General features: G+C 39.4%; 1 protein-coding gene across 1 annotated transcript in view; it reads right to left on the reverse strand.

Moving 5' to 3' along the window:
• HERC1 (HECT and RLD domain containing E3 ubiquitin protein ligase family member 1) overlaps positions 1-25,684 on the reverse strand; it is a 224,019-nt gene that overhangs the window by 58,352 nt on the left and 139,983 nt on the right. Inside the window, exons 28-39 of the mRNA XM_077939543.1 lie at positions 25,057-25,177; positions 24,594-24,831; positions 24,246-24,439; positions 22,674-22,829; positions 20,801-20,907; positions 19,858-19,968; positions 16,599-16,775; positions 10,486-10,725; positions 10,027-10,110; positions 7,682-8,202; positions 4,159-4,934; positions 2,300-2,498 (exon numbers count right to left, since the gene is read on the reverse strand). Of these exons, the coding sequence (XP_077795669.1) occupies positions 2,300-2,498; positions 4,159-4,934; positions 7,682-8,202; positions 10,027-10,110; positions 10,486-10,725; positions 16,599-16,775; positions 19,858-19,968; positions 20,801-20,907; positions 22,674-22,829; positions 24,246-24,439; positions 24,594-24,831; positions 25,057-25,177 (2,924 nt within the window). The remainder of the gene's footprint in view (positions 1-2,299; positions 2,499-4,158; positions 4,935-7,681; positions 8,203-10,026; positions 10,111-10,485; positions 10,726-16,598; positions 16,776-19,857; positions 19,969-20,800; positions 20,908-22,673; positions 22,830-24,245; positions 24,440-24,593; positions 24,832-25,056; positions 25,178-25,684) is intronic.

The following is a 25,684-nucleotide window of genomic DNA, read 5'->3' on the forward strand; positions in this document are numbered from 1 at the left end:
AATGGTATACACACAGGAAGCAGCAGTTCCCTGGTTTTTCCTCTACTAAATGATGTCTGCCCAGTAAGAGCCAAGTACAACTCTAATGAAGTCCCAGCCAATAGCAGGGAAATGAAGACAGAAGAAATGAGAAGTCAAAAGTCCTGGTGAATGCCTATGGGAGCAAGGGGGCATGATTTTACCACTGAATCCCATGTCCCCACTAGTAAGAGCTGAAAAGGTTACAAGGAGTCACTGATGCTACTGATTTTGTGTGGATGCCTTGAATTCCGTAATTGCCAAAGGGATTAAAAAACATATTAGAATGTCCTATCAGGCAAGCATAGTGTCTCACACCTGTAATACCAGCATACTTTAGGTGGTTGAGGCCAGAGGATCACTTGAGGCCAGGAGTTCAAGATAAGCCTGGGCAACAAAGCAAGATCCCGTCTCTACAAAAAAATTTTTAAAAATTAGCCAGGGGCCAGGCATGGTGGCTCACACCTGTAATTTCAGCACTTTGGGAAGCCAAGGTGGGTGGATCCCCTGAGGTTGGGAGTTTGAGACCAATCTGACCAACATGGAGAAACCCCATCTCTACTAAAAATACAAAAAATTAGCCGGGCGTGGTGGCACAGGCCTGTAATCCTAACTACTCAGGGGGCTGAGGCAAGAGAATCGCTTGAACCCAGGTGGCTGAGGTTGCGGTGAGCCGAGATCATGCCACTGCACTCCAGCCTGGGCAACAAGAGCGAAACTTTGTCTCAAAAAAAAAAAAAAATTAGCCGGGTATGGTGGTACACTTGTAGTCCCAGCTACTCAGGGGGCTGAGGCAGGAGGATGGCTTGAACCTAGAAGACTTTGAGGCTGCAGTGAACTATGACCATGCCACTGTAGTCCAGTCTCAGTGACAGAGTGAGATGCTGTCTCTTAAAAAAAAAAAAAAAAAAAAAAAAAGAGAGAGAGAAAAAAAAGAATGACCTATTATTCCTCTATCTTCCTTATTCCTTGAACAGATGCACCTCCTGAAACTGTTATTCCAGTGAGAGAGCTAAGAAGTAGGAGGTATGTGGGGACTGAAAATGCTACTAGGATTGTACTCCTGCACAAGACCACAGCAGTAATTCTCAAAGTGTACACTGAAGCCACTACATCAGAATCACTAGGGAAACTTAATTAAAATGTAAACTATGAGCCCCACCAGACCTACTGAATCAGAGTTGCTAAAGGATACAGCCCTAGAGCTTTAAAAAGTTTCCCAGTTGGCTCTTGGGCACACCAAAAATTGAGAATCACTACAAAAGACATTACCCTGTTCCACTGTTTAAGATGTTAGTCTATACAGTGGGAATCATAATGTCTTCTCAACTAAGGAAAGAGGGGAAAGAAAAAAAGGGAGGCTAACCATTCTGCTTCCCTTATTTCACTTAAGTCATAGTTAAGAGAGCTCACAAAACAGTCTCTCCCTGAAGGTTCTTCTCTCAAAAGTTTTCATTTGTGTATACATTTGGCAAATTAAAGCAAAAATAAATTTAAGTAAGTAAGCATCACTTGAAACTTACAAACTTATTAAAATAGAGTTGGCTGAAGAAGCATCATAAGACATGCTCTTTTGTTTGAAAAGCAGAGTTGCTTGAAATTTTTTTGAGAATAAAAATACAGGCCAGGTATGGTGGCTCATGCCCGTAATCTCAGCACTTTGGGAGGCCGAGGCGGGTGGATCATGAGGTCAGGAGACCGAGACCAACCTGGCTAACACAGTGAAATCCCATCTCTACTAAAAATACAAAAAAATTAGCTGGGCATGGTGGATGGCGCCTGTAGTCCCAGCTACTCAGGAGGCTGAAGTGGGAGAATGGCGTGAACGTGGGAGGCAGAGCTTGCAGTGAGCCAAGATCACGCCACTGCACTCCAGCCTGGACAACAGAGCAAGGCTCTGTCAAAATAAATAAATAAATAAAATTTTTTAAAAAAGAATAAAATACAAGTATTTACTTTTTGAGGAAAAAAAAATACTTAAAAACTTAGGGGAAAAAAAAAGATCATGGTAAGAGAGAGAATGTTAGAGTATTTGCTGGTCAGCACCACAGTTGATTAGACCTGGGATCACCACTAATTGGCTGTGAGATTTTGGGTAAGTTATTAAACTTCTGAGGGACATTTCCAACTTCAGTAAAATGAGCTTGACTATATGATCTCTTAGGTTCTTTCTAGCTCTAGAACACCAAGATTCAGCTGGGCATACTATTCATAAGAGGACAACTGTGCCTTCAGAAACACAGGCATCAGTATGGCAGACATTAAAGATCAACTTCTCTACCTGAGAAGACTAAGAGGCATCACTCCAGGGGACTCGGATGCAGGCACTGTTTCTGTGTCAGTGACTGGAGTGGTGGCAGTTGTGGTGTCCTCCAGAGAGCTGCTCATAAAGGAGGTCGTGCTTGAGGCTGATGGGCTAGTAGTAACCGGTGTCTGTGCCTGCTGGGCAGGGTCACTTTCTTCGGCTTGTTGATCAATCTCTAGAAACCAAAATAAAGGTTAAGAAAGTAGTAAGGATTTGTTTTTTCAAAAATAACAGTGGGAATAAAAAACTTCTACCTTTTTAATTTAAAAGTTTCTAAATATATTTCACAAGCATCAATTTCTATGAAAGACTGACAGAAAAAAATATTCTTACATATATACATCTTTGTATTCACTATTGTACTCATTAGTTCCAGACTCTACAGGCAGTATTGTAATGAGCCCTTGTAATTATACATTTCTGTTTTTAGAGAAGAGGGTTCTCTTAAAAACAAAAAAAGTCTCACTTTTGGTTGTAAGATCTGACAAGAGGTTCTCTAAGGTATCCAATCATTAAAACTGTGTTTCCTTCACACTTTCATTTTGATGCCTATCTTTAATCTACAAATAGGCAAAGATAAAGGCATATAAATACAAGAAGAGCAAAAACCTAGATAGAAACTTCACATTTTAAAAAGGACAATTTCATTAACAAACCCACTTAGTTAACATGTCTAAAAGTTTACAAAGTATTTATACATATATACGTATGTTTTAATCTGTTAAGGAAGCCTACAAATAAACATAACTAAAATATGAGTTGCTACAAAGACAAGTAATTCTATTAAGTTTGATAAAAAGCCACACTACTTCACAATCATCATGATCTTCACATTCCTACTTATGTACACCATGTATCTCTCTCTCTCTCTCTCTCTCTCTCTACTTACTGTCTAAGCTAAGTCAAGAAGAAAAGGAATGAGCAAAAAGGGAAAGAAGAAGGGAGAGAAGGAAGAACAATATAAACTCCATGAAGGCAAGGGACTTTGTTTTAACTGCTGCCTCTCCAGAACCTAAGAAAGTACCCAACACATAGTAGGCACTCAATAAACATTTACTGAACGAATCTCATTTTTATTTCTCAATTCACATTCTCCCCAAATATGAGGATACAAGATAAAACAGGGGCTTTTTTTTTTTAACATGCAATATGCAGTCTATGAAAGTAGAGACTTTAAAATTTCCTTTAAAACGTCTCTGAGAAGATATCAGAATACCATGTATTTTATTTCGCTTTTGTTTGTTTTTTGAGACAGGGTCTCGCTCAGCTGCCCAGGCTTGAGTGCAGTGGCACAATCTTGGCTCACTGTAACTCTGCCTCCCGGGTTCAAGAGATTCTACTGCCTCAGCTTCCTGAGTAGCTGGGATTAAAGGCACGCGCCACTATGCCCGGTTAATTTTTGTATTTTTAGTAGAGACAGGGTTTCGCCATGTTGTCCAGGCACTCCTGGCGTCAAGTGATCTGCCCGCCTCGGCCTCCCAAAGTGCTGGGATTATAGGCGTGAGCCACTGCGCTTGCCAGAATACTATGTATTTTGAGTCAGATCAATAAATACATTTTTTGGTATGAATTAAATTTTGTTTTACAAAATGTAGTAATAATTGCTGTGTCCTAACAGTGGTACAGGTTTAAAATAGCAAAATTATAGACAGAAGATTACTAATATAAAAATAACAAAAAAGAACTGTTTTCCTTAAAGAAAAAGTGATGTGAAAATTGCTTTGACCAAAGATTTTTTTTACAAATCACTTTCAGAATGTTTCACTTCTGACAATTATGAACATAATCTAAACAGCACAAAAGCAAAAAAAAAAAAAAAAAATCAGATAACATACCTTGCTTAATTTTGCCCCCAAACTGGTCTTCCAAAAGCCCATGAACCACTAATTTATAGATCATGGCTTGAGCTCGTTCGAGATCAGCTAATCCCAATGCTCTCTTTATGGGTGACCGCATGACTGCTCGCTTCACCATGTGTCGCATCAAGAACTGCAGGGCTGCTCGCATCTCCACGTCTTCATGAACAACTGGAGAACTTGCACAGTCTGAGTTGTGGCCGTTTTCAGCCAGAACTTTTGGTATCAGCAACAGCTCAGCATATTTACTACAGCCAAGAAGGGCACTAAGTGATTTCATAGCACCGAGGTAAAGATATGACAGCTGGACTGCTCTGATTTCTGACTGGGCTACGTCATGGTTTTTGGACATATGTTCATGATTTTTTCTTTTCCCTTCTGTTATTTGATGTTGGGATTCCACACTTGGCAGTGTTGGATCTAAAGAAAATGAAGCGATTTCATTTTCTGATTTGGAGCTTGTGGTACCCTGACTTTTGACATCATCAGATGTTAGGCCTGTTCGCATATCTAAAGTGGATTCACTCTCAGGTTTCTGCTCAACATCCCCTTTCTCCTCAGATTCATGTCGGTGTTTCTTCTCATGGCGCTTGGTGCTCTGTTTCCCCATGTCTTCGTGAATGCCAGTCAGATATGTTAGGTCCAGCAGCACAGAAGCCGTCAGGCCTCGGAATCGCGCCACATCAAACGGCAATGGTTCACAGGGTTCCAGATTATACAATGGAGTATCACTAGGCGACCAAAAAGTTGGGAAGCTTTAATAAAGATCAGAATGACACAGGAAGAAGCAAGTGAGGGAAAGACAGGAGGAAGGTACGGAAAATAATGTAGACAAAATAAGGTGCATCATGTACACAATACAGAGAATAATTTACACAAACTAGAGAAATCATTACAAACACAGAGAAAAATGAGTCTACTATGAGAAAATGGGGAGATGTGATGCTAAATGCAGAAGCAATGAGATGTGCATGTGCTTTCAAATAAGAATATTCATTAATATATAACGTATGTCAAGAGTTAGCAAACTTTCCGTAAGGGGCCAGAGAGGAAATACTTTCGACTCTGCAGGGCACACAGTCTCAGCTACAACCACTCAACCCTGCCATCATAGTGCAAAAGCAGCCACTGATATAACTAAACAAATGGGTGTGGCTGTACACCTTTACTTACAAAAACAGGAGGTTTGTCGGATAGAATTTGATGTAAGCTATTCAGAAAATTTGTATAATAAATCTAGTTTATAAACGGTTATTTGTAACTTATTTCAGAGAGGACTTCATTTCATAAAAAAGTTTACTTTGTAGTCTCAATTAATGTCTCTATAGTTTAAGCCAAAATATAATTACATATTTCCTGATATTGGCAAGAATTTCCTGAAGTTTAAGAATGATATAATTATACAAAATGTAATAAAAAGCTTTTGCTAGTATAAAGTTTTGTTGTTCTAACCTAAAATCTTGGTTCTATATTACCTTCCTAATCACATTTTCCTCTAGGCTCATTTTTCTTGTTTTAATTTATTAATTTACTTATTTTGCTATATTGTATGCATCTTTTTTTTTTTTTTTTTTTTTTGGAGATGGAGTCTCGTTCTGTCACCCACGCTGGAGCGTAGTGGCATGATCTCGGCTCACTGCAACCTCTGTCTACCAAGTTCAAGAGATTCTCCTGCCTCAGCTTCCTGAGTGGCTGGTATTAGAAGCGCGTGCCACCAGGCCTGGCTAATTTTCTGTATTTTTAGTATAAAGAAGGTTTCGCCACATTGGCCAGGCTGATCTCAAACTCCTGACCTCAGGTGATCCACCTGCCTCTGCCTCCCAAAGTGCTGGGATTAAGCCAGCAAGCCCTGCCTACTGTATGCATCTTAACAAGGCATCATAAATCCTCTCTGAAACAAGGCAAAGAATGAGAGGAAAGGTAGACACTTCCATGTCACTCTGTAAAGTTGTCATTGGTTTCTTAGCTTGGTAGAATGGAGAGGAAGGTAGAGTCCATTAACCCCTGAAATTGTGTGTAAAGTTTACGTATATGTATTTTTTGGCTAAGATGATCCATAGCGTTCACTAAATTCTGAAACAGTACCACTCCCAAACCACAAAGAACCACTGTTTTAGATATTGTTCTGGCCAGGCTCAGTGGCTCATGCCTGTAATCTCAGCACTTTGGGAGGCCAGGGCAGATGGATCACTTGAGGTCAGGAGTTCAAGACCAACCTGGGCAACATGGTGAAACTCCATCTCTACAAAAATACAAAAATTAGCTGGGCATGATGGCAGGTGCCTGTAATCCCAGCTACTCGGAAGACTGAGGTGGGAGAATTGCTCGAACCCGGGAGGCGGAAGTTGCACTGAGCCAAGATTGTGCCATTGCCCTCCAGCCTGGGCAACAGAGCGAGACTCCATCTCAAAAAGATAAATAATAAAATAAAATAAAATTTAAAAAGATATTGTTCTATGTCATATCAACATGTAACTTTACAGGAATCACATTGGGCAGTGTAATGAACAGTTATATAATATCACCGATAAATCCATATTTTCAAATGATACAATTATGTAGAGTCATTAGATAAATGAGTCCTCCTTATCAAAGAAGATACTTGACAAGATGAGTATCCCTTATCCAAAATGCATGGGATCAGAAGTGTTCTGGATTTCAGAATTTTTTTCCCCAAATTCTGGAATATTTACATTGTACTTACCAGCTGAGCATCCCAAATCCAAAAATCCAAAATCTGAAATGCCCCAGTGAGCATCTCCTTCGAGTGAAAACCCGAAACTTTCTGAGCACCAACATGATGCTCAATGGAAATACCCACTGGAGCATTTTGGATTTCAAATTTTTGGATTTGGGATGCTCACCCTGCATTTCCTTGTAAACATACGAAATTTGTACTTTGCACAAATCCTCTCTGAATGCAAACACACCCAAATGCTTTTAAATACCCTGTTTGAGTCAAGTAAATGTAATTTTCACATCTATTCAAAATGTTTGCATTAAGGGGACAGAAATAAGGGGTTTTACAAAAAGTAAGAATACTTAAAATTACTGATAATGCAAAGCCTAATTTCAGTCCATCAAACGTTCATATCCAATATTCAGAGCCTTGCAACCACAAAATGCAATGAACAGATTAGCTGGCTGGCTTTTTACTATGCCAGTGTGTAACGGAAATGATCAAAATGCAAAAAACCAAATGAAAAATTTGAAGAAGAATCCCACTTAAACATATAAACTAATGAGCTTACCATTTTTTCCCCAAAACAAAACAAAACAAAACGACTATGTATTTTTAAAACCCACTAGTATTTCAAAGAACATGGGTTTTAGGAAATTCTCCTTTAAGAAATTACAGTACAAACACCTAGTTGCACGAGAAATATTTTTAAAAGTTAACTGGCAGCTCACCTAAAATACGTAATTACTCACTGTCGACAGGCAATGGTCTATTTCACCATTATATACTCGTTTGCTAAAAGTGTAACTCAACAGATCATACCTGATAGTAATTTCTGCTTCATCCCATTGGACCTTGGCAGACGTGCTGCCCTCTTTGACCACTCCCAGCAGCGTGGCATGGCGCCCAGTTTGCTTGTGAACACACCGACCTCCAACTCTAAGACCAGCATCAACTCCTCCTATCACAGCCAGCACAGGCCACACTTCTATGCAAAGAGTCCTCAGCTGCAGCTCTGAGAGGTCAGCGAGGCCATGCCTAGTATGTTTACCTTTCTCTTCCTCTTTGCTCTCCTTCTCCTCTCTCATTTCATTTTCCTCTCGGCTCTGAACCGAGCGGCTTTTCTTTAGCTTCTGACCTGACTCTTTAATACATATCTTAATTTTGTGCAGCCTTTCCATCATTTTTTTGTTAATGCAGTAAGTCCAACGGTCTGTTCGGTGAAGGATACGGATGAGTTGAATAGTGGCCTCAGCCAGCACTGCTGCTACTGGACTACAAATAGGGTCTCCTGGAAGTAAGTCTCGGGGTGTGCCACGCATCTGCATATCACAAATTTTCACCTATATAAAAGTAAAGAGGGTGGAAAACATATGCTATTAATAGTTCTTCTTAGACACTATAAATTCTAACATGTAGAATCCCATGTTGAACTAGTATTTGGTCTCTTCATACTTGTGAATTATACACCAACTTGCCCCCAAAGAGTAAGGAAATGTTACAGATACACTGAAGTTAGTAGTAGTATGGTCCACTGGAATAAGCTGCCCTGTTTAAATTTCCTGTAACTCATGAATTCCAGAGATGCTAGGACAATTTGAAAGATGAATATAGAGACCAAGCCTTATGTGACTGACTCAATTTAGTCTAAAATAAGCCTTAAGGATATACTCTTTCTCATCCTCAAGACTCTAGAATAATGAGTCCTGGACATTTTACATTGTTCAAGGGGTGCAAAAGTAAAATCATACATCTGAACATTTGGAATAGTCACAATCTGGATACACACTGCAAATAAGACACAGAAGTTAAAAGAGCAGCAAAACTTGGCTTCAAGTAATAACTTTGTATAATCTTAGGAAATTATTTAATCATTCTAAGTCTTAGCTTTTCATTTAAAAACTGACACTAATAATAGCATCTGTCTCCTACAGTTAAAGATTAAATGAGATTATGCACATAAAGTGCCTATTAGTACAGTGCCAGTCACACTGTAAATGTTAAAAAAAAGTTAACGACTGTTAGTATTGTGTTTCTCAAAGGTTCTAAAATTTATCAAAAATGCCTTCTAGACAGAATAAATTGATTGATACATAGTCTAAGGCTGAATGAATCTTTTCAAGGTTCACAGACGGCAGAAAGCACCAGGCCATCATTGGTTAACTGCATTAACCAATACTGAGAATATGTTTATAAATAATACTAATGCATTTAAGGAAACATGTTCTTTTCAGCATAAGTGAAAATAACATGAAAATTTGAACCAGAACATGACATAAACTACTTTGGGCTGCAAACCTACATAGGGCAATGGATGATACCAGGCACTGGGCTGCATCTTTACTTCATCTCCAGTTCAGTTTTGGTTGCCTGGCTGTCTAAGAAACAGTTCCCAGCCAGCCTTAAATTATAATTCCTTGACATTAAAAATATGTATTTTTAAAAACACAGAAAAGGTAATTTTTTTGTTAGAATTTACCAGGTCCAGCAATTTCATTATGGAAATATTACACATGATATAACTTGAAAGCTTTCTACCACATAATGGTTAGAAATTCTCGAGACTTGACTTAAGCTGTACTATGCATCCGCAAGTGAAAGGATGGAGTAGGGAAAAAAAAAATCCACCCACCAGCACAGGGAGATCACAGTTTTTCTCTGCCTGGGTTTTAGATGAGGTGAAAAAGAAAGTTTACAATGGAGGGTATCCTATTAATACTGTTGTCATGAAGTTCAAATTCACACCATCTACAACACCTGAAAATTCCCCCAGCTGCATGAAAGGTAGTTTCCTCATCATGACTAGAACTTCTATTATTCAGCTGATAGCATCTTATTACATTTAAGATTATGTCTAGATTTCTCTCTCATATCCATAATTGCCAATGAATTAGATTATCTCTAAACTAGTTCCTATAGTTCTTGTGACTGCACATATGTTTGAAAGTTGACTCACTGTATTCAAATTGCCAGAACATGAAATAGTGTCTTAATATTAATACATCATAAAGTCAATTTCTGAAAGTAACCTTCTTCTAGAAGAATGGATTACCTAAGTCAGGTACTTTTAATGGCAGAAGAAATAGCTTATTATATTTATAAACTCCATCTGATGCTAAACAATAAAGTAACAAATATTCTTAAATAAAGGTTTGAGACTTCATTACCTTTTCCCCTGGATTGCTACTATAGAACATCACACATGGGTACAACTCTGCTGCATCCACATCTTCAAAAGCTAATTTGGGTTCCTACAGTGTGGCAGTGGTGAGGAAAAGAAAAAGGAAATAGAAATTGTTTAAATTGATAGTATCTAACCACATTAGAACTGAAAGCTTTTACGAGACAGAACAAAAGTTACTAGATCAAATTCTCAATTAACCTTGCTAACCAAGAAAATTCTACATATAATAAGTTATCATAATGTGTTCATCTGTTTGAAAAATCTTATTGGCATTTAACTATCTTCTGTTTATTGTTAATAAATATTTTAAGAACCAGAAAGTATTAGAGAGAAAGGAGAGATGAGTAGATAATCTATAAATTGAATAAATGGCACTTAAATAACCAAGTTGACTATAAATAGAAACAAGAAAAATGTAATGCTTGCGAATGGGTGTCGGTACCTCTCCATTTTTCCCAAAAGAAATGGTCCTGGCTTCCATATCTAACACACAGGTAATGAAATCTCCTTGAGTAAAGCTGGACAATGTGAGAGTCTGTTCTCCATTGTGATAGAGGTTACCACTGTAGGCCCTATAGAGCCACATATCCGAGGTAGTGCGGTGGTTAAAGTCATGTACTGGCCAGCGAGAAACTCCAACACAGGTGCCTTCATTCCCTCTGTTTTCCTTCACAATATAAAACTAAAATAAAAGTGGGATATTCATTAATACTCAAAAAATATATTTATATACTATTAACTGCATTAACCAATACTGAGAATATGTTTATAAATAATACTAATGCATTTATGGAAACATGTTCTTTTCAGCATAAGTGAAAATAACATGAAAATAATCGCATCAATTTAGAAAGATTTTAAAACAAACTTATTCTTTATCTTGCAGAATACTTAGAATAACCTTTGAATATCTACAGTATTTAAAATAAGCAATTCTAACTTACAATTTAATAATGAAGCTGAGGAAGTATGTTTAGTCCAGAAATTAACGAAAAATTTTAACTCTTTATATATAGATTTTTAACTACTCTCTTGCATATACTTTGGTTTAGAAAAAGAGTTAATATGGCAAGCCTGAGACTAGGTGTTTTGTTTTGTTTTTAATTTTCTAAAGAGATGGGATCTCACTCTGTTTCCCAGGCTGGAGTATAGTAGCGTGATCATGGCTCACTGAAGTTTCAAATTCCTGGACTCAAGCAATTCTCCTACGTCAGTCTCCTGAGTAACTAGGACTACAGGTGTACACCATCATGCCTGGCTAGTTATTTTTTGTAGAGATGAGGTCTTGTTACACAGTCTGGTCTTGAACTCCTGGCCTCAAGCAATCCTCCCACCTCGGCCTCCCAAAGTGTTGGGTTTACAGGCATCAGCCACTACACCTAGTGTGACTACTACAATTTTCAAAAAGTCACGCTTGTAACACTGGTCTTTGGCTAGTATCTGGGAATTTGACTAGTAAAGTTTCTTACACTGATTTAAAAAAAAAAAACAAAATAAAAAAACTTCCCCTAAGTGACAAACATGACTCACTAACCTAGAACATTTAAACAAACAATGTGGTCTATGCTGAATACTTGCTCTCCTTTTGGGAGTATGAAATTTTGGTACATGTCAGGTTGAAGGTGTCTACGTGACCAGCCCCCATTAAAAACCTTGGGTTCTCAATCTCTAATGGTGTTCTCTAGAAACATCACACACGTTATTTTTCTTGCTGGGGAAAGCTTGTGCACTTGTGCTCATGGGAGGGAGAGAACAGAAGGAAGCCTATACATGGATTCTTCCATACCTCACCTGTGTCCTTCCCTTATTATCTGGGTATATCCTTACTGCAGCATTACAGCAAGTCTCCGTCATGAGTGTATCAACATGTGGAGTCTGACAAGTCCTTCTAGTGAATCTCTGAATGTGAGGGTGGTCTTGGGGACTCATGACTTAGCAGTGGCAGCAATGAGATTCACTAGAACAACCCTGATGCACTAGAATATAGTTAAATATTGCTGGGGAAAAAGAAAGAGACGAAAGGAAAAGATAAAACTCTGGTACCTAGGTGGCTATGTAGTTACACATAGTGTGAAACAGAAGGTGAGCTGCTATCTGTTGTGAAGGGGAAAAGTTACCTATCAATTTTTAAGATAAATCCAACCACAAGAGAGTTGGTTTGCTACCCCGGATGCTCTTGGTCTTGCTAGCTAAAGTTAGGAAAAAAGAGCAGCTCAGGTAGAAACTGTGCTGTTCTTTCTTCCAGGAACAACTTCTTTCCTGAAGAGAAAGGGCCCCAATATTCCCACAAGTGGGCTTTAGATGAACCAGAGTAGAAAAATTAGCTTGTAGTTGCTCTCTCCTCCAGTGGGAGGGGAAAGGGTTCAAAAATCCCTGACAGCTTTGAGTGTGGGTGCAGTGGCTCACACCTGCAATCTCAGCACTTTGGGAGGCTAAGGAGGGAGGACTACTTGAGGCCAGGAGTTTGAGACTACCTTGGGCAAGACAGCAAGAACCCCATCTCTACAAAATATACAAAAACAAACAAACAAACAAGAATAAAAAGGAACTACTCCAGCTATTTTCTTAAGCTGGGCTGCTGCTACTGCTACAGCAGGTTCTCCCCCTGCCACAATGGACCTTGTAAATGCTAAATTGATTGCTAGAGGTTTGAGTAAACTTAAGATGTGAGAAGAGAGGAAGAAAACTTTTAAAAACAGCTTTGTTTTGTGGCGACTACATCTGGAAGTATGATTTAAAAAAAAAAGATGCAAAGGCTGGGCACAGTGGCTCACGCCTGTTATCTCAGCACTTTGGGAGGCCGAGGGGGGCGGATCACTTGAGGTCAGGAGTTCGAGTCCAGCCTGGCCAACACGGTGGAACCTCATCTCTACTAAAAACACAAAAATTAGCGAGGCATGGTGATACGGGCCTCCAGTCTCACCTATTCGGGAGGCTGAGGCAGGAGAATCCCTTGAAACTGGGAGGTGGAGGTTGCAGGGAGTCGAGCTTGTGCCACTACACTCCAGCCTGGGTGACAGAGCTAGACTCTGTCTCAAAAAAAAAAAAAAAAAAAAAAATTAAGATGCAAAATGTTACAAACTTGTAACTTCATAAGTGCTAAAGTATCATCCTGATCAGAGAAAGCTCCAAAAGAAAAACATATTAGTGGGACATAACTTACTTGCTTTTTTGTCACCGGTGGGTGGATTGGAATTTAAACTCTATTTTAGAAACAAAACAAGTGTCTATAACTGGTGGGTTTTTGCTATGATTTTTTCCTATTGGAGCCTCTGGGAAAATGGAGATAAAATAAAAGAGAGGCAAGCTCTAGATGGAGATATAGAGATGTGCTTTTAGTTTTAAAAAACATTCAGTGGCCAATGAGTTCTTATAAAATCATATGTCTAACACTTACAGGCTGATGACTTTCTAGCCTAGGTACATATTTTTGAGTGGGTCAATTTGGACTCCAAGATTGACAAGCAAACAGAGCTTAGAAAAGCCTTGTTTACAAGGCTGGACTTAAAACACTATTGTCAGGTCCTACACCATCTAGGGTTTGTTTTTGTTTTTAAGAGATGGGGTCTCCTTCTGTTACTCAAGCTGGCATGCAGTGGTGTAAACAAGAGCTCACAGTGGCTTCAAAATCCTGGGCTCAAGCAATCCTCCAGCCTCTGCCTTCCAAGTACTGGTACTACAGGCACATGCCCCCATAACTGGCTCCATCTAGATTTAACTGCTGCCCCAAAAAGCTGATGGCTTGGAATCCTGAACTCACACATTCTAATTGCCTGGACCTGACTCTAAGCTAAAACCTGACACTGTGTGCTCTAGGTTATTTCAACCCAAAGTGAGTTGTGCTCAGCTAAAAGCAGGCACGAGCTGAATGAACACAACTCAATATCTGGGACTGTTGTGGATTTGGAACACTCCCCCTCTGTGGGGCCACAAAGTCTGAAAAACATCTTGGATGCTGGCTGGACTGTCCAGGTCTCTTGCAGGTATCCATGAAAAGAGCTTGTTTTCTGGGAGCAATATACTTCCATCCACTCTTTAAGAGACTGTACTCTCAACACCCCCTAGGTGACATCCCAACATGTTAAGCTTTCTAGAATAGTTGCAGTCTGCAACAAGGGACTGATCATTTGACTCTGCATCCCTCACTTTTCTCCTGATAACACATACCAATAAGGCAGTTTATTAAATAAAACTGTTTCCAGAAAGAAACTCATCTTTTCCAGACTGCTCACTGGATAAATGATTAGGATGAAAGACGCAGAAAGTTTTATAAACCTATTTTGAAAAAAATAAACTGTAACTGAAATTTTGTCCTGGCCAATTCCTAACCTTTCTGGTTAAGTTGTATATGCAAATGTTTTTGTATGAAAACTCTTCTTCTTGCATCCAATCCTTCTGGACAAAAGGTCTAAATAAAAATAAAAAATGATGTTTAAAAATTAAAAAATTTAAAGTTGTAATTACTAAATGGGACACTCAATTTCATACAGAGAAAAAACAAAAACTCAAGACTTGGGAAAATATGGAGGAGTAGGGAGGGCATTAATGATCTGTTTTTCAGAACTGTTCCTAAAAGTTCTCTATCTTCTAGGGGGAAAAAAAATCTATTGGGCCAGGTGTGGTGGCTCACACCTGTAATCTCAGCACTTTCGGAAGCCAAGGTCAGGAGTTTGAGATCAGCCTGGCCAACATGGCAAAACCCTGTCTGTACTAAAAATACAAAAAATTAGCCAGGCGTGGTGGCAGGTGCCTGCAGTCCCAGCTACTTGGGAGGCTGAGGCAGGAGAATCGCTTGAACCCGGGAGGCGGAGGTTGCAGTGAGCCAAGATCAGACCACCACTGCACTCCAGCCTGGACGACAGAGTGAGACTCCATCTCAACAAAAACAAACAAAAGAAAACAAAACTATTTTGTCTTAAAAGCTGCTGTGAGCACTTTAAATTCAAACTGACTGCTGAGCTTCTCATCAAATTTGTCAAGTCTGTCAAAAGACAACAGTGGGTGGCTCCAGTTCCCGCAATTTCCACAGAACACCTCGAGATGTCATCCACACTCTTGAGATAGGAATGATGTCACAGAAAACAAAATCCTTTAAAACTGACTGCTTTCAGACGGTCCCTCTGAAACCAAGACTCAACTTAATTATTCAGACTGAACTGGGAGCACAGAGTGGGAGGCCCTATGGGGGCAGGTGACATTGGTGTCATGTTAACCTGTGCTGCCTATTATATGTTCTGATTAGAGATGCCCTAATAATTATAAACTCTTTGTTTCCAAGGACAACACATATGCCCTAAGGGATTATATTTCTTGTGTGTGCACCTTATCATGATAATACCTCAGTCCTGGACTGGCCAGAGTTGTCCTGTGCTAAAATGATGCCTAATCTACATTTTAAAAGTTAAGACAAAAGCTTAAGAATGAAGCCACATGGCTTTTTAAGATAGATCTGTTGGTTAATGAGATCTGTTGTAACTGGCTAAGTCTAGGACCCTTAAAAGGCATAAGCGAAGTCAATATTACTGGTCTGTCTTATCCTGCTGCATGGGGTCCTATTGATAGTTTTACTGTATATACACCATGCCCAAGAGATAAAGGAGTAGACTGTGCAAAAGGAGGAGTTAACACAACAGAGACTACTATCCTTAGAAATGCCTGCTTGCAATGTTGGCCCTTGGGCTGGCATGGGGGAACTTGACTGGTAAACAGTCCCCTATACTGATAAAAATTTTACCCAACTGATACAGGCTGGCTTATTGTATCTAGATTGTACGAACAATATGGTTTATGCTAAATACTAGCTTTCCTTCTGGGAATCTAAAATTTTAGTACATGTCAGGCAGAGGGCACCAATATGAACAGTTCCCTATAAAAACTGTGGGCACTGAATCTCTAACGGGCTTTCCTAGACAAAAACATCACACACGTTGCTTCATTTTCATTGGTAGAGGAAAATGTGTTCTGTGTGACTCCTTATGGGAGGGCTACAGCATGATTTTAAACATCCATTAAAAAAAATTTTTGGGCGGGCGCGGTGGCTCAGGCCTGTAATCCCAGCACTTTGGGAGGCCGAGACGGGCGGATCACGAGGTCAGGAGATCGAGACCATCCTGGCTAACATGGTGAAACATCGTCTCTACTAAAGAATACAAAAAACTAGCCGGGCGAGGTGGCGGGCGCCTGTAGTCTCAGCTACTCGGGAGGCTGAGGCAGGAGAATGGCGTAAACCTGGGAGGTGGAGCTTGCAGTGAGCTGAGATCCGGCCACTGCACTCCAGCCTGGGTGACAGAGCCAGACTCCGTCTCAAACAAACAAACAAACAAACAAAAACAAAAAAAATTTTTTTGAGATAACTTTAGAATTATAAGGGTTACGAAAATAGCAGAGTTCCTGTATATCCTTCACTTGGTTTCCATTTATATTATCTTACATAATAATAGAACATTTACATATCATGATTTTTTTTTCAGTCTTTCTACACATTTATTATAAGAACCTGGGGGAAAAAAGGACTAAAAGACAAAATGCTAAAAATTACTTAGATTTTCTACATACCTTCCACTGATAGCACCCAGAAGTTACTCCTGTAGATGCCAATCCATATCCTTTCCCTCCACTGCCATGAGTTAAAATCTGTCCGTTCTCCACTAGGCAACACTGAGCTTTCTCTGGGTCAAAGGATACTTCTTGGATAGGAAGATTCTCATCTTCTTCTTCCAACTCGCCCTGCTTCTACCAGAAAAGAAGCTGGGTCAGCATTTTGGAGTAACCCACATCTCAGGTAAGATACATTCTGAGGCTCCTTGGTTTTATTCCACAAATATTTATTATGTATCTACTATGAATCAGTTACTGTGCAGGCCTACAGGAACACAATGATAAATAGAGCATGGTCCCTTCCCATAAAGAGCTTAAGGTCACTAGTGGACAGAAGACAAATACATAATGCTAGTATTACAGTGGGAGAATAACCAAAATTACATAATAGGTATAGTAGAAACATAAAAGTGTGTCTAACCACGCTTGAGAAGGACAAGGTAATGTTCAAAAGGAGGTGACTTCTAAGTTGAGTCCTGAATGATGAGAAGGCAGTAAGCAGCTGGTCAAAGGAGAGAGGCATTTTAAGAGGCAGTGTGTACAGCATGTTCCAAGGCAGAGAGGTACAACAGAGTTCAGTGATTTAAAGACAAGCAGTATGTAATGACTGGAAGACGAAACTGGCTGAAAACAAGTCCAGAGAGAGAAGAAGAAATCAAATCATGGAAAACCTTGTGTGTCCTTGTTTGAATTTTACTCTACTGACATTAGGGAAGCCCATACAGAATGATGTATATAGGAGATCTCTGATCACATCTGTGCTTTATAAATATCATTTTACCAAGGGTATATAGGATGAAGGCAGAGAGACTGACTAATCAGCTGCAAGTTCAGGTAAGAAATCGTAAGGGGGCCCGGTGTGGTGGCTCATGCCTGTAATCCCAGCACTTCGAGAGGCAAAAGCGGAAAGAGCACAAGGTCAGGAGTTTGAGATCAGCCTGGTCAATAAGGTGAAACCCTGTCTCTACTAAAAATACAAAAATTAGTCAAGTGTGGTAGTGGATACCTGTAATCCTAGCTACTCAGGAGGCTAAGACAGAAGAATCACTTGAACCCAGAAGGTAGAGGTTGCAGTGAGCCGAGATCGTGCCACTGCACTCCAGCCTGGGTGACAGAGCAAGACTCTGTCTCAAAAAAAAAAAAAAAAAAAAATTGTGAGGGCCTGAATTCATTCATTCAATGTGCATTTATTAAGCATCTATTCTCTGCCAGGTATCCTATCAGGTCCTCCATATTCAGCAGGGTATTAGGTCTCTGCTCTCATAGAACTTATTTTGGAAGAGAGAGAAAAAAATAAATAAATAAGATCATACAAAGATTAAGTGATATGTTGAAATTAAAGCAGGTGACATGACAAACAGTGTGTGGCAACTCTCTAGATTGATTAGGGAAGGACTCTCTGAGGATGCAATAATTGAGACCTGAATGACAAGAAATTTCTAAGAAACATCTAGAGGTAATAGCCAGTTTAAAGCCCTAAGGAATGAGCAGGATTACTGTATTCAAGAAATACAAGAAGAAGAAGGCAAGTTGCTTAGACTATAGTGAGCAAAGGGGAGACGACAAAGAACCCTAGATATTATCCCAAGAATGATGAGAAACCATTGGAGTATTTTAAGCAGGGGACCACCATGCTCTGATTTACAATTTTAAAAGATCATTCTGGACCCTGTGTAGAGAATGGACTTTAGGGCATAACAATGGAAGCAGAGAGAACAGTTAGGAGGTTACTGCATAGTTCAGGCCAGAGATGATAATGGCTAGGAACAGGGTGATGACAGAAGAGATGAGGAGGTAGGCAAATTCAAGTTACATTTTAAAGACAAGCCAACAGAATCTAGAGATTGTATGGATGGAGAAATGGGGGTGAGGAATCAAGATGACTCCTAGGTTTTTCACTTGAGTAACTCACTAGGAGGACGGGAAAGCCTGGGGGAAGAAACGGAATGTGATTAAACTAAGGGCGCCATTTTTGACATACTGAGTATGAGATGCCTATTAGACATTTAAGTGATAAGACTAGTAGAAGATGGGGATATAAGTGTAGAATTCAGGAGAAATGCCAGAACTTGAATTTAAAACTTGGGAATCAAGTCTTAAATGAGTCTGAATAACATTTCTTTGAGAAGAAATGGGGATTAATGAGTCTGAATAAGAAATGGGCATATGAGTCTGAATAAGGTGTCTTTGAGAAGGAATGGGGATTAATCCAACACGTAGATTGAACAGAAGAAGAAGAACTTATAAAGGAAAATGAGAACAGCTCATTCCATCAAAGTAGAAGGAGAACCAGGAAAAGTGTGGAATCATAAAAACCAAGATAGGAATTAAGTTAAATGGAGAGATGAATTCACAAGCTATAAATCAATGGAGGCTAGTGACTACATGCATGGGGACATTAGGATAATCTAAAATTCCCAGGAACTTGGGTTTGGGAAACTAGGTGAATGGTGGTGCTTTCGATCAGAAATGGGACAAAAAAAGGGGCGGGGGGAAGGGTTTGAGGGGGAGACACCCAGGCTAGCACTTAAGTTTGGAAGACACTGCAGAGTGATTTTTTAAAACCATAAATCAAAGCATCAACATGCTTTGATTGGTCCCCTGCTTTGGATATGGATGAGACTGCTGGAAAAGCTAAGGATCAAACTCTGTGGGACACCAACATTTTGGGATGAAGGCAAGGTAAAAGTGGCACCAAAAAAGAGTTGCTTTCAAAAGGAATCAGGATTGGCAGAGAATATAAGGAGATCCAGGAGAAAGCGCTTTGAAAATAACAGAAGGCTAGAGTTTCCAGAAGTAAAGTAAGAAGTGGAAAAAAAAAGGATACACTATATTTAGCAACAAACACTTATTTTGTTGTTTAATTTTGCATTTTGATAGAAGATAAATGGTCGGGTTGAAGAGATAAGAAGAAGAAAGTGACTGAAACAAAGTGACTGAAACATGCAGATTACTCTTCTAAGAAGCTTAGTAGTGCAGGACAAGGGAGAAGACAGAGAAGGCGTCACAGATAAAAATGTGATTCAGGAGAGGAGAAATGAGTTAAGCATGGTTATAAGCTGAGGGGAGGGAATCAGTGGAGAGGGAGACAGAATACTGAGAGAGGAGATGGAATAAATGATAGAACAAGGTGCCTTAGAGGAACAGGCATTCAGAGACAAATGACAGAATATTCACTTATGCTGTTGAGAAACACCTTTTAGGAAAAACCAATTACCTGTAGTTTTATTTGTTGTTCTTTTTCCTTTATCTGAATAGCATGTTTGGCCTGAGCAATGGGTGTCTCCCACATACAATCGGATAGAAGGGAAAATAAGCGCTCAACAATCTATTTTATTGAAGAAAAAAGGATAAAATTTGTAAAAAGTACTTTAAGTATTTTTAGAAAAGCTGTATCATGTTAACTGTAATATTAAGTCACATGCGAAGTTTGATTATACCAGTGTTCAACAGCTACTTTTAGTGGTTATAAGTTAAATATCACTTTTTAGAAGTAGTAACCCATTAAAGCCAGGCACAGTGGCTCACGCCTGTAATCCCAAGCACTTTGGGAAGCTGAGGCGGGTGGATCGCCTGAGGTTGGGAGTTTGAGACCAGCCAGGCCAACATGGTGAAATCCCATCTCTACTAAAAATACAAAAATTAGCCAGGCATGGTAGCATGTGCCTGTAGTCCCAGCTACTTGGAGGCTGAGGCAGGAGAATCACTTGAACCCAGGAGGCGGAGGCTGAAGTGAGCTGAGATGGCGCCACTGCACCCACTCCAGGCTGGGCGATAGAGCAAGACTCCATCTCAAAAAAAAAAGAAATATTAACTCATAAGAAAGTGGGTCCCATTTTGCCTTACTATTTAGACCTCTAGTTAGGACAAACACTCTCACATATTTCCTCCTATAGAGGTCCAAACCTAGTAAGAAATTCCAGATTTTTCTTTCCTTCTGAGCTTGCAGAGTATTCTCTATCCCTCTACTTCTCACACCCCATAACTTATTTTTTGCTCTCTCCTTGGGGGTGAAATAACAAAGAAAGCAGTCCTAAACGTAAACGTTATGCTATTGAATAAAAGACACATTTACAACTGAAGAGACTGTTAAGTACAGATTTGGGTGAATCATTTTGCAAATATGGAAAACATCTTCTAATAACTTTAAAAATAAAAACCTGGGCCATTTGATCATCTTCTACACCAGATTCACAAGCTGGCAGCACAGCTTCAAGGACATGAAGTGCAAGGAGCCTTGTTCTTAAGTTACCAACCAGAGGAATACCTGGAGGGGAAAAGACATTTTCTTATTATCAATGTGACTTAAATTCAAAGTTAAAATGAACTTCTGGGAAAAAAATTCCTGAGGCTGCTCAACATTTATGGGTGGAACAAACTTGATTTCAAACTATTATCACAAGAATTCTGGATCCATCCTGTACCCATGAATGTGTAGGAATACATTCATGTTTATGTCTCAGTTTTTCTGTATACATAATGGAAAAAGCATTGTAAAAAAGTATCTGTGCCAGATACTATGCTATGCTACCCTTTTCACACACATATATTCTAATAATCCTCACAAACTGAACTACAGCCCCATTTTACTGTTGGAAAAAAATGAGGCTCAGAAAAGTTATGTAACTTGACCAAAGCCACACAAGTTCATAGAGGTAGAGTTTTAAACAGGTCTGTTAATCTCCAAAGCTCATGCTTATTATTCCCTCTCATTGCCTATCACCGTCCATGCACTGACTGTCTCACAGGGATTGTTAGGGTTAACGGGCAGTAAAGAGACTGTACTTTTCTAAAGTAAGCCAAGGGCCGGGCATGGTGACCTATGCCTGTAATCTCAGCACTTTGGGAGGCTGAAGCGGGCAGATCACTTAAGGCCAGGAGTTCAAGACCAGCCTGGCCAACATGGCGAAACCCTGCCTTTACTAAAAATACAAAAATTAGCTGGGAGTGGTGGTGCATGCCTGCGATCCCAGCTACTTTGGAGGCTGAGGCGGGAGGATCGCTTGAGCCCAGAAGTGAGAGGTTGCAGTGAGTTGAGATCACACCACTACACTCCAGCCTGGGCAACACAGAGCGCCTCTGTCTCAAAATAAGAAAAAATAAATAAATAAATGAAGTAATCCAAGGTAGAAAATAGGATATTGATACATAAATATGTAATTAAAAATACATATAACTGTAATAAGATCAGTTGAAAATAAATGAATATCTGTTTTTTCTTTATCTTCTTAAAACTTAATATTAGCCTTACCTTATTAAAGGAAAAAAAAAGGAGCAGTTGTAAGTTATACTAATTAAGAAAAAAAGTATATTGAGTATGTAAACATACAAAATACCATGTGCCATAGAAGATTTACATTATGTTTTGGCATACTTAAAACAGACTAGAGATTATGAAAAGTTCTGGAAATGGATGCCAGTGATTGTTGTATAATATTGTGAGTAAGCTTAATGTCACTAAATTGTACATTGAAATGATTAAAATGGTAAATGTTATGTTATGTACATTTTACCACAATTTTAGCAACAGAGAACAGGAAAGGACTGACTGTAATCTATGTAAGCAGACCTTTTAGGGTAAGGACCAGGGATTAAGCTTATTCTATAGAACTGTGATAAATATCAAACAATCAAAAGTCACAATCAAGGCAACAGAAACCACAACATGTTAAGAGAGACTGTACAAATTCAGATCTGCATCCTGATAATCCAAGAAGCAAGGTCAGAATCTGTGCTAAAATATCATATTAAACACGATGTTCTCTCCTTACTCTTAGTTTTGTAATCTGAACAAAGAGGATGAAGTTCTCTAGATAAATTCCATGATCTTCTCCAGAGCTCCATTATTTATTTTCTACCAATTTTTACTTCTGAAATTAGAGTTTTCTTTTGATCAAATAGGTACACAGAAAATAAGAAAGAAAAGTCTTCAAAGCAAGGTTACTCATAGAGTGTTGCTAAAGTCTGGCATTATCTTAATAAAATACAAGTAATATCTACAAATACTCTAAGACAAAGGCAAAGGACATATACCTGAAGAACATTTCTGAGACGCTATATTTAGAAGCACTTCTGTCCACTTTGGGGAAGCCATTTTTGACTGAATCGCTTTTGAAGATACAACTCTGCGAAGAAAAACTAAAAAATCCCCTAGATGGAGTTCGGCTGCGTGTTGTTTCCTAAGAGCAGCTACAGTGAAGAGACAAGTTTAAGTTACAACCAAGAGCCAACAAGAAATAGTCTTATATCACATAATTTACATGGAAACCACAGTAAGCACAAATCTAACTCAAAATCTTAGATTGTCAGCTACTGAATTCTGAAAACTTAAAGAATAGAATGGAGAAAGGTCAGAAAATAAAGCCTAAACGTGAAACATCTTTTACATCTCTGTAGAATGAAAATGAATATGCTATGATTATGATGACTAAGTAAAATAAAGAATTATTGGTGACTAGAGAACAGAACAGCCTAGGAAGAAGTCGAGCTCCTCCTAATTATAATCCAGTTCCCAAGTATCAGGCCAGGCGCAATGGCTCACAACTGTAATCCCAGCACTTTGGGAGGTTGAGGCCGGCGGATCACTTGAGATCAGGAGTTCAAGACCAGCCTGGCCAATATAGCAAAACCCTGTCTCTAATAAAAATACAAAAATTAGCTGGGTGTGGTGGCACATGCTTGCAGCCCCAGCTACTCGGGTGGCTGAGGCAGGACAATCGCTTGAATCTGGCAGGCAGAGGCTGCAGTGAGCCCAGATCACGGCACTGCACTCTAGCCTGGGTGACAGGGTGAGACTGTCTCAAAAAAAAACAAAAAAAAAAAAACAAAAAAAACCCAGAAAACAAACAGATACCAAAACCCTTGGTGCTGGGGGAATTTTTGTTTTTTTTTTTGTTGTTTTTTTTTGAGACAGGGTCCCGCTCTGTCATCCAGGCTAAAGTGCAGTGGTGTGATATCAGCTCACTGCAACCTCCACCTTCTGGGTTCAAGCGATTCTCGTGCTTTGGCCTCCCGAGTAGCTGGCACTACAGGCATGGGTCACCATGCCAGGCTAATTTTTTTTTTTTTAGTAGAGATGGGGTTCCACCATGTTGCCCAGGTTGACCTTGAACTCCTGGGCTCAAGCAATCCACCCGCCTCAGCCTCCCAAAATGTTGGGATTACAGGTATGAGCCAGTGCACCTGGCCTGGGGGAAAATTTAGGTCAGGACTTAGGTTAGAGATGGCTTGTCAGGATCAAGGTTAGAGATGGCTTGTCAGGAACAAACGATAAGAAAATATCTGAGTTTCCCCCTAGGCAAAATACAACCTGGGGAAAATCAGTCATCTAAAATCTAGGTCTCAGAGCCCAGACAGCCAAGGAAAGGTTGAACCTAGAGAATGGGCAGTATGGTCACAACATCAGGGGTAACAGACTCTAAGGAGAGGATGTTTGGTCAGAAGCTCATCTAAACCATAAATATGTGAAGAGAAAAGGGATTTGTAAATAAACAAATAAAAATCCCGTCATAGTTCTTAAGAGTAACTCTACATTCTAATCATATGCACACAATGGGGATTTAATAAATGCTTGTAAGTAAAGACAGAGAAAGAGGCTTACATTACCTCTGAAATCTTTCTTCTCAGTTTCTCCACTGGAGTCAACTTTTTTTTCTTCTTCTTCACCCTCTTCTTGCTCCCCTTCTCCAAAAGAGGCCATATGAAGTACACCAGTTTGGGACAATAAATTCTTCAACTGACTACAGAGTAGATCCAACAAGGATTGAACTACTTTGGGACTCAGTTTATCTGCATAGGTCCTACGTGAAACAAAAGAAAAAAATAAGCGGCAAAAACACAGAAGGGCAAACATAGTACTTAAATACATAAAGGAGAATAGAGGGAAAGGGGGGATTCTAAAATGGAGGAAGACCAGGCCTCATACAGTTCTACAAAGACATCTACCATACTTACCCAGTAGTGATGGCTAGAATCTGGAGCAACCTTGTACTGGCCACTTTCAAAGCTGTGCTAAGCTGGGAAACACCCGTCTTTGGCAACAACTGCAGGGGCTGTCCTAGCATGGTGTCTGTGCCACACAACTGTGACAATACATTTAGCAGACCAGTGGAAATTGCCAAAGAAACATCTACTGGTTGATAATGAACACTTAGTGCAAAAACCGTAACCAGAAGGAGACGTTGCTGGGCTTCTAAAAGACAAAGAGACAGTTAAGAATCTTCCTTTCAGTAAACAAAATATTAAAATGAATCATTTTCTAAAATATTAATAACATGAAACACTATTTTTAATTATTTATTCTTTACCTATAGGTTTATCTACTAACGTTAAACACAAAACATAGAACGTAACTAGTACCATAACCTCAGGGTAAAATGTAACCTACACTGCGTATTTGCAGGGACAGTTTACTTACCAATGTGATGCTTGTTTGCTTGCAGGGCTCTTTCCAGGGTAGCAGACAACTGTTGATAAATTTTATGCACAGCTACCTGGATTTCAATCTGAATATTTCTTTTAGCTGCTCTGATCCCATCCTGAATTACACATAAAGATTTACTTTTTCTATTAGCAACAATAATACCTGCTTGCAAAAAGAAGTAATAACATTTTATTTCTAGTCTATCCTAGAGCCTTATGATGGTTTTTAATTATTTACTATATTTCACTATATAAAAGTATATAATAATTTTTTTTTTCTTTTTTGAGGCAGGGTCTCACTGTATCACCCATGCTGGGGTGCAGTGGTGCAATCCTGGCTCACTGCAATTTCCACCTCCCAGGCTCAAGCAATCCTCCCATCTCAGCCTCCCAAGTAGCTGGGACTACAGGCACATACCACCACACTCGGCTAATTTTTTGTATTTTCTGTAGAGACAGGGGTTAGCCATATTGTCCAGGCTGGTCTTAAATTCCTGAGCTCAAGCAATCCAACAGCCTCAGCCTCCCAAAGGGTTGGGATTACAGGTGAGAGCCACCATGCCCAGCCTCCAAATTTAATTTTAAATGCTTGATAATTCTTGAGTCTGCATAATCTTTTTTTT

Source organism: Macaca mulatta, chromosome 7 (genome assembly GCF_049350105.2).
Source record: "Macaca mulatta isolate MMU2019108-1 chromosome 7, T2T-MMU8v2.0, whole genome shotgun sequence".
NCBI lineage: Eukaryota > Metazoa > Chordata > Mammalia > Primates > Cercopithecidae > Macaca > Macaca mulatta.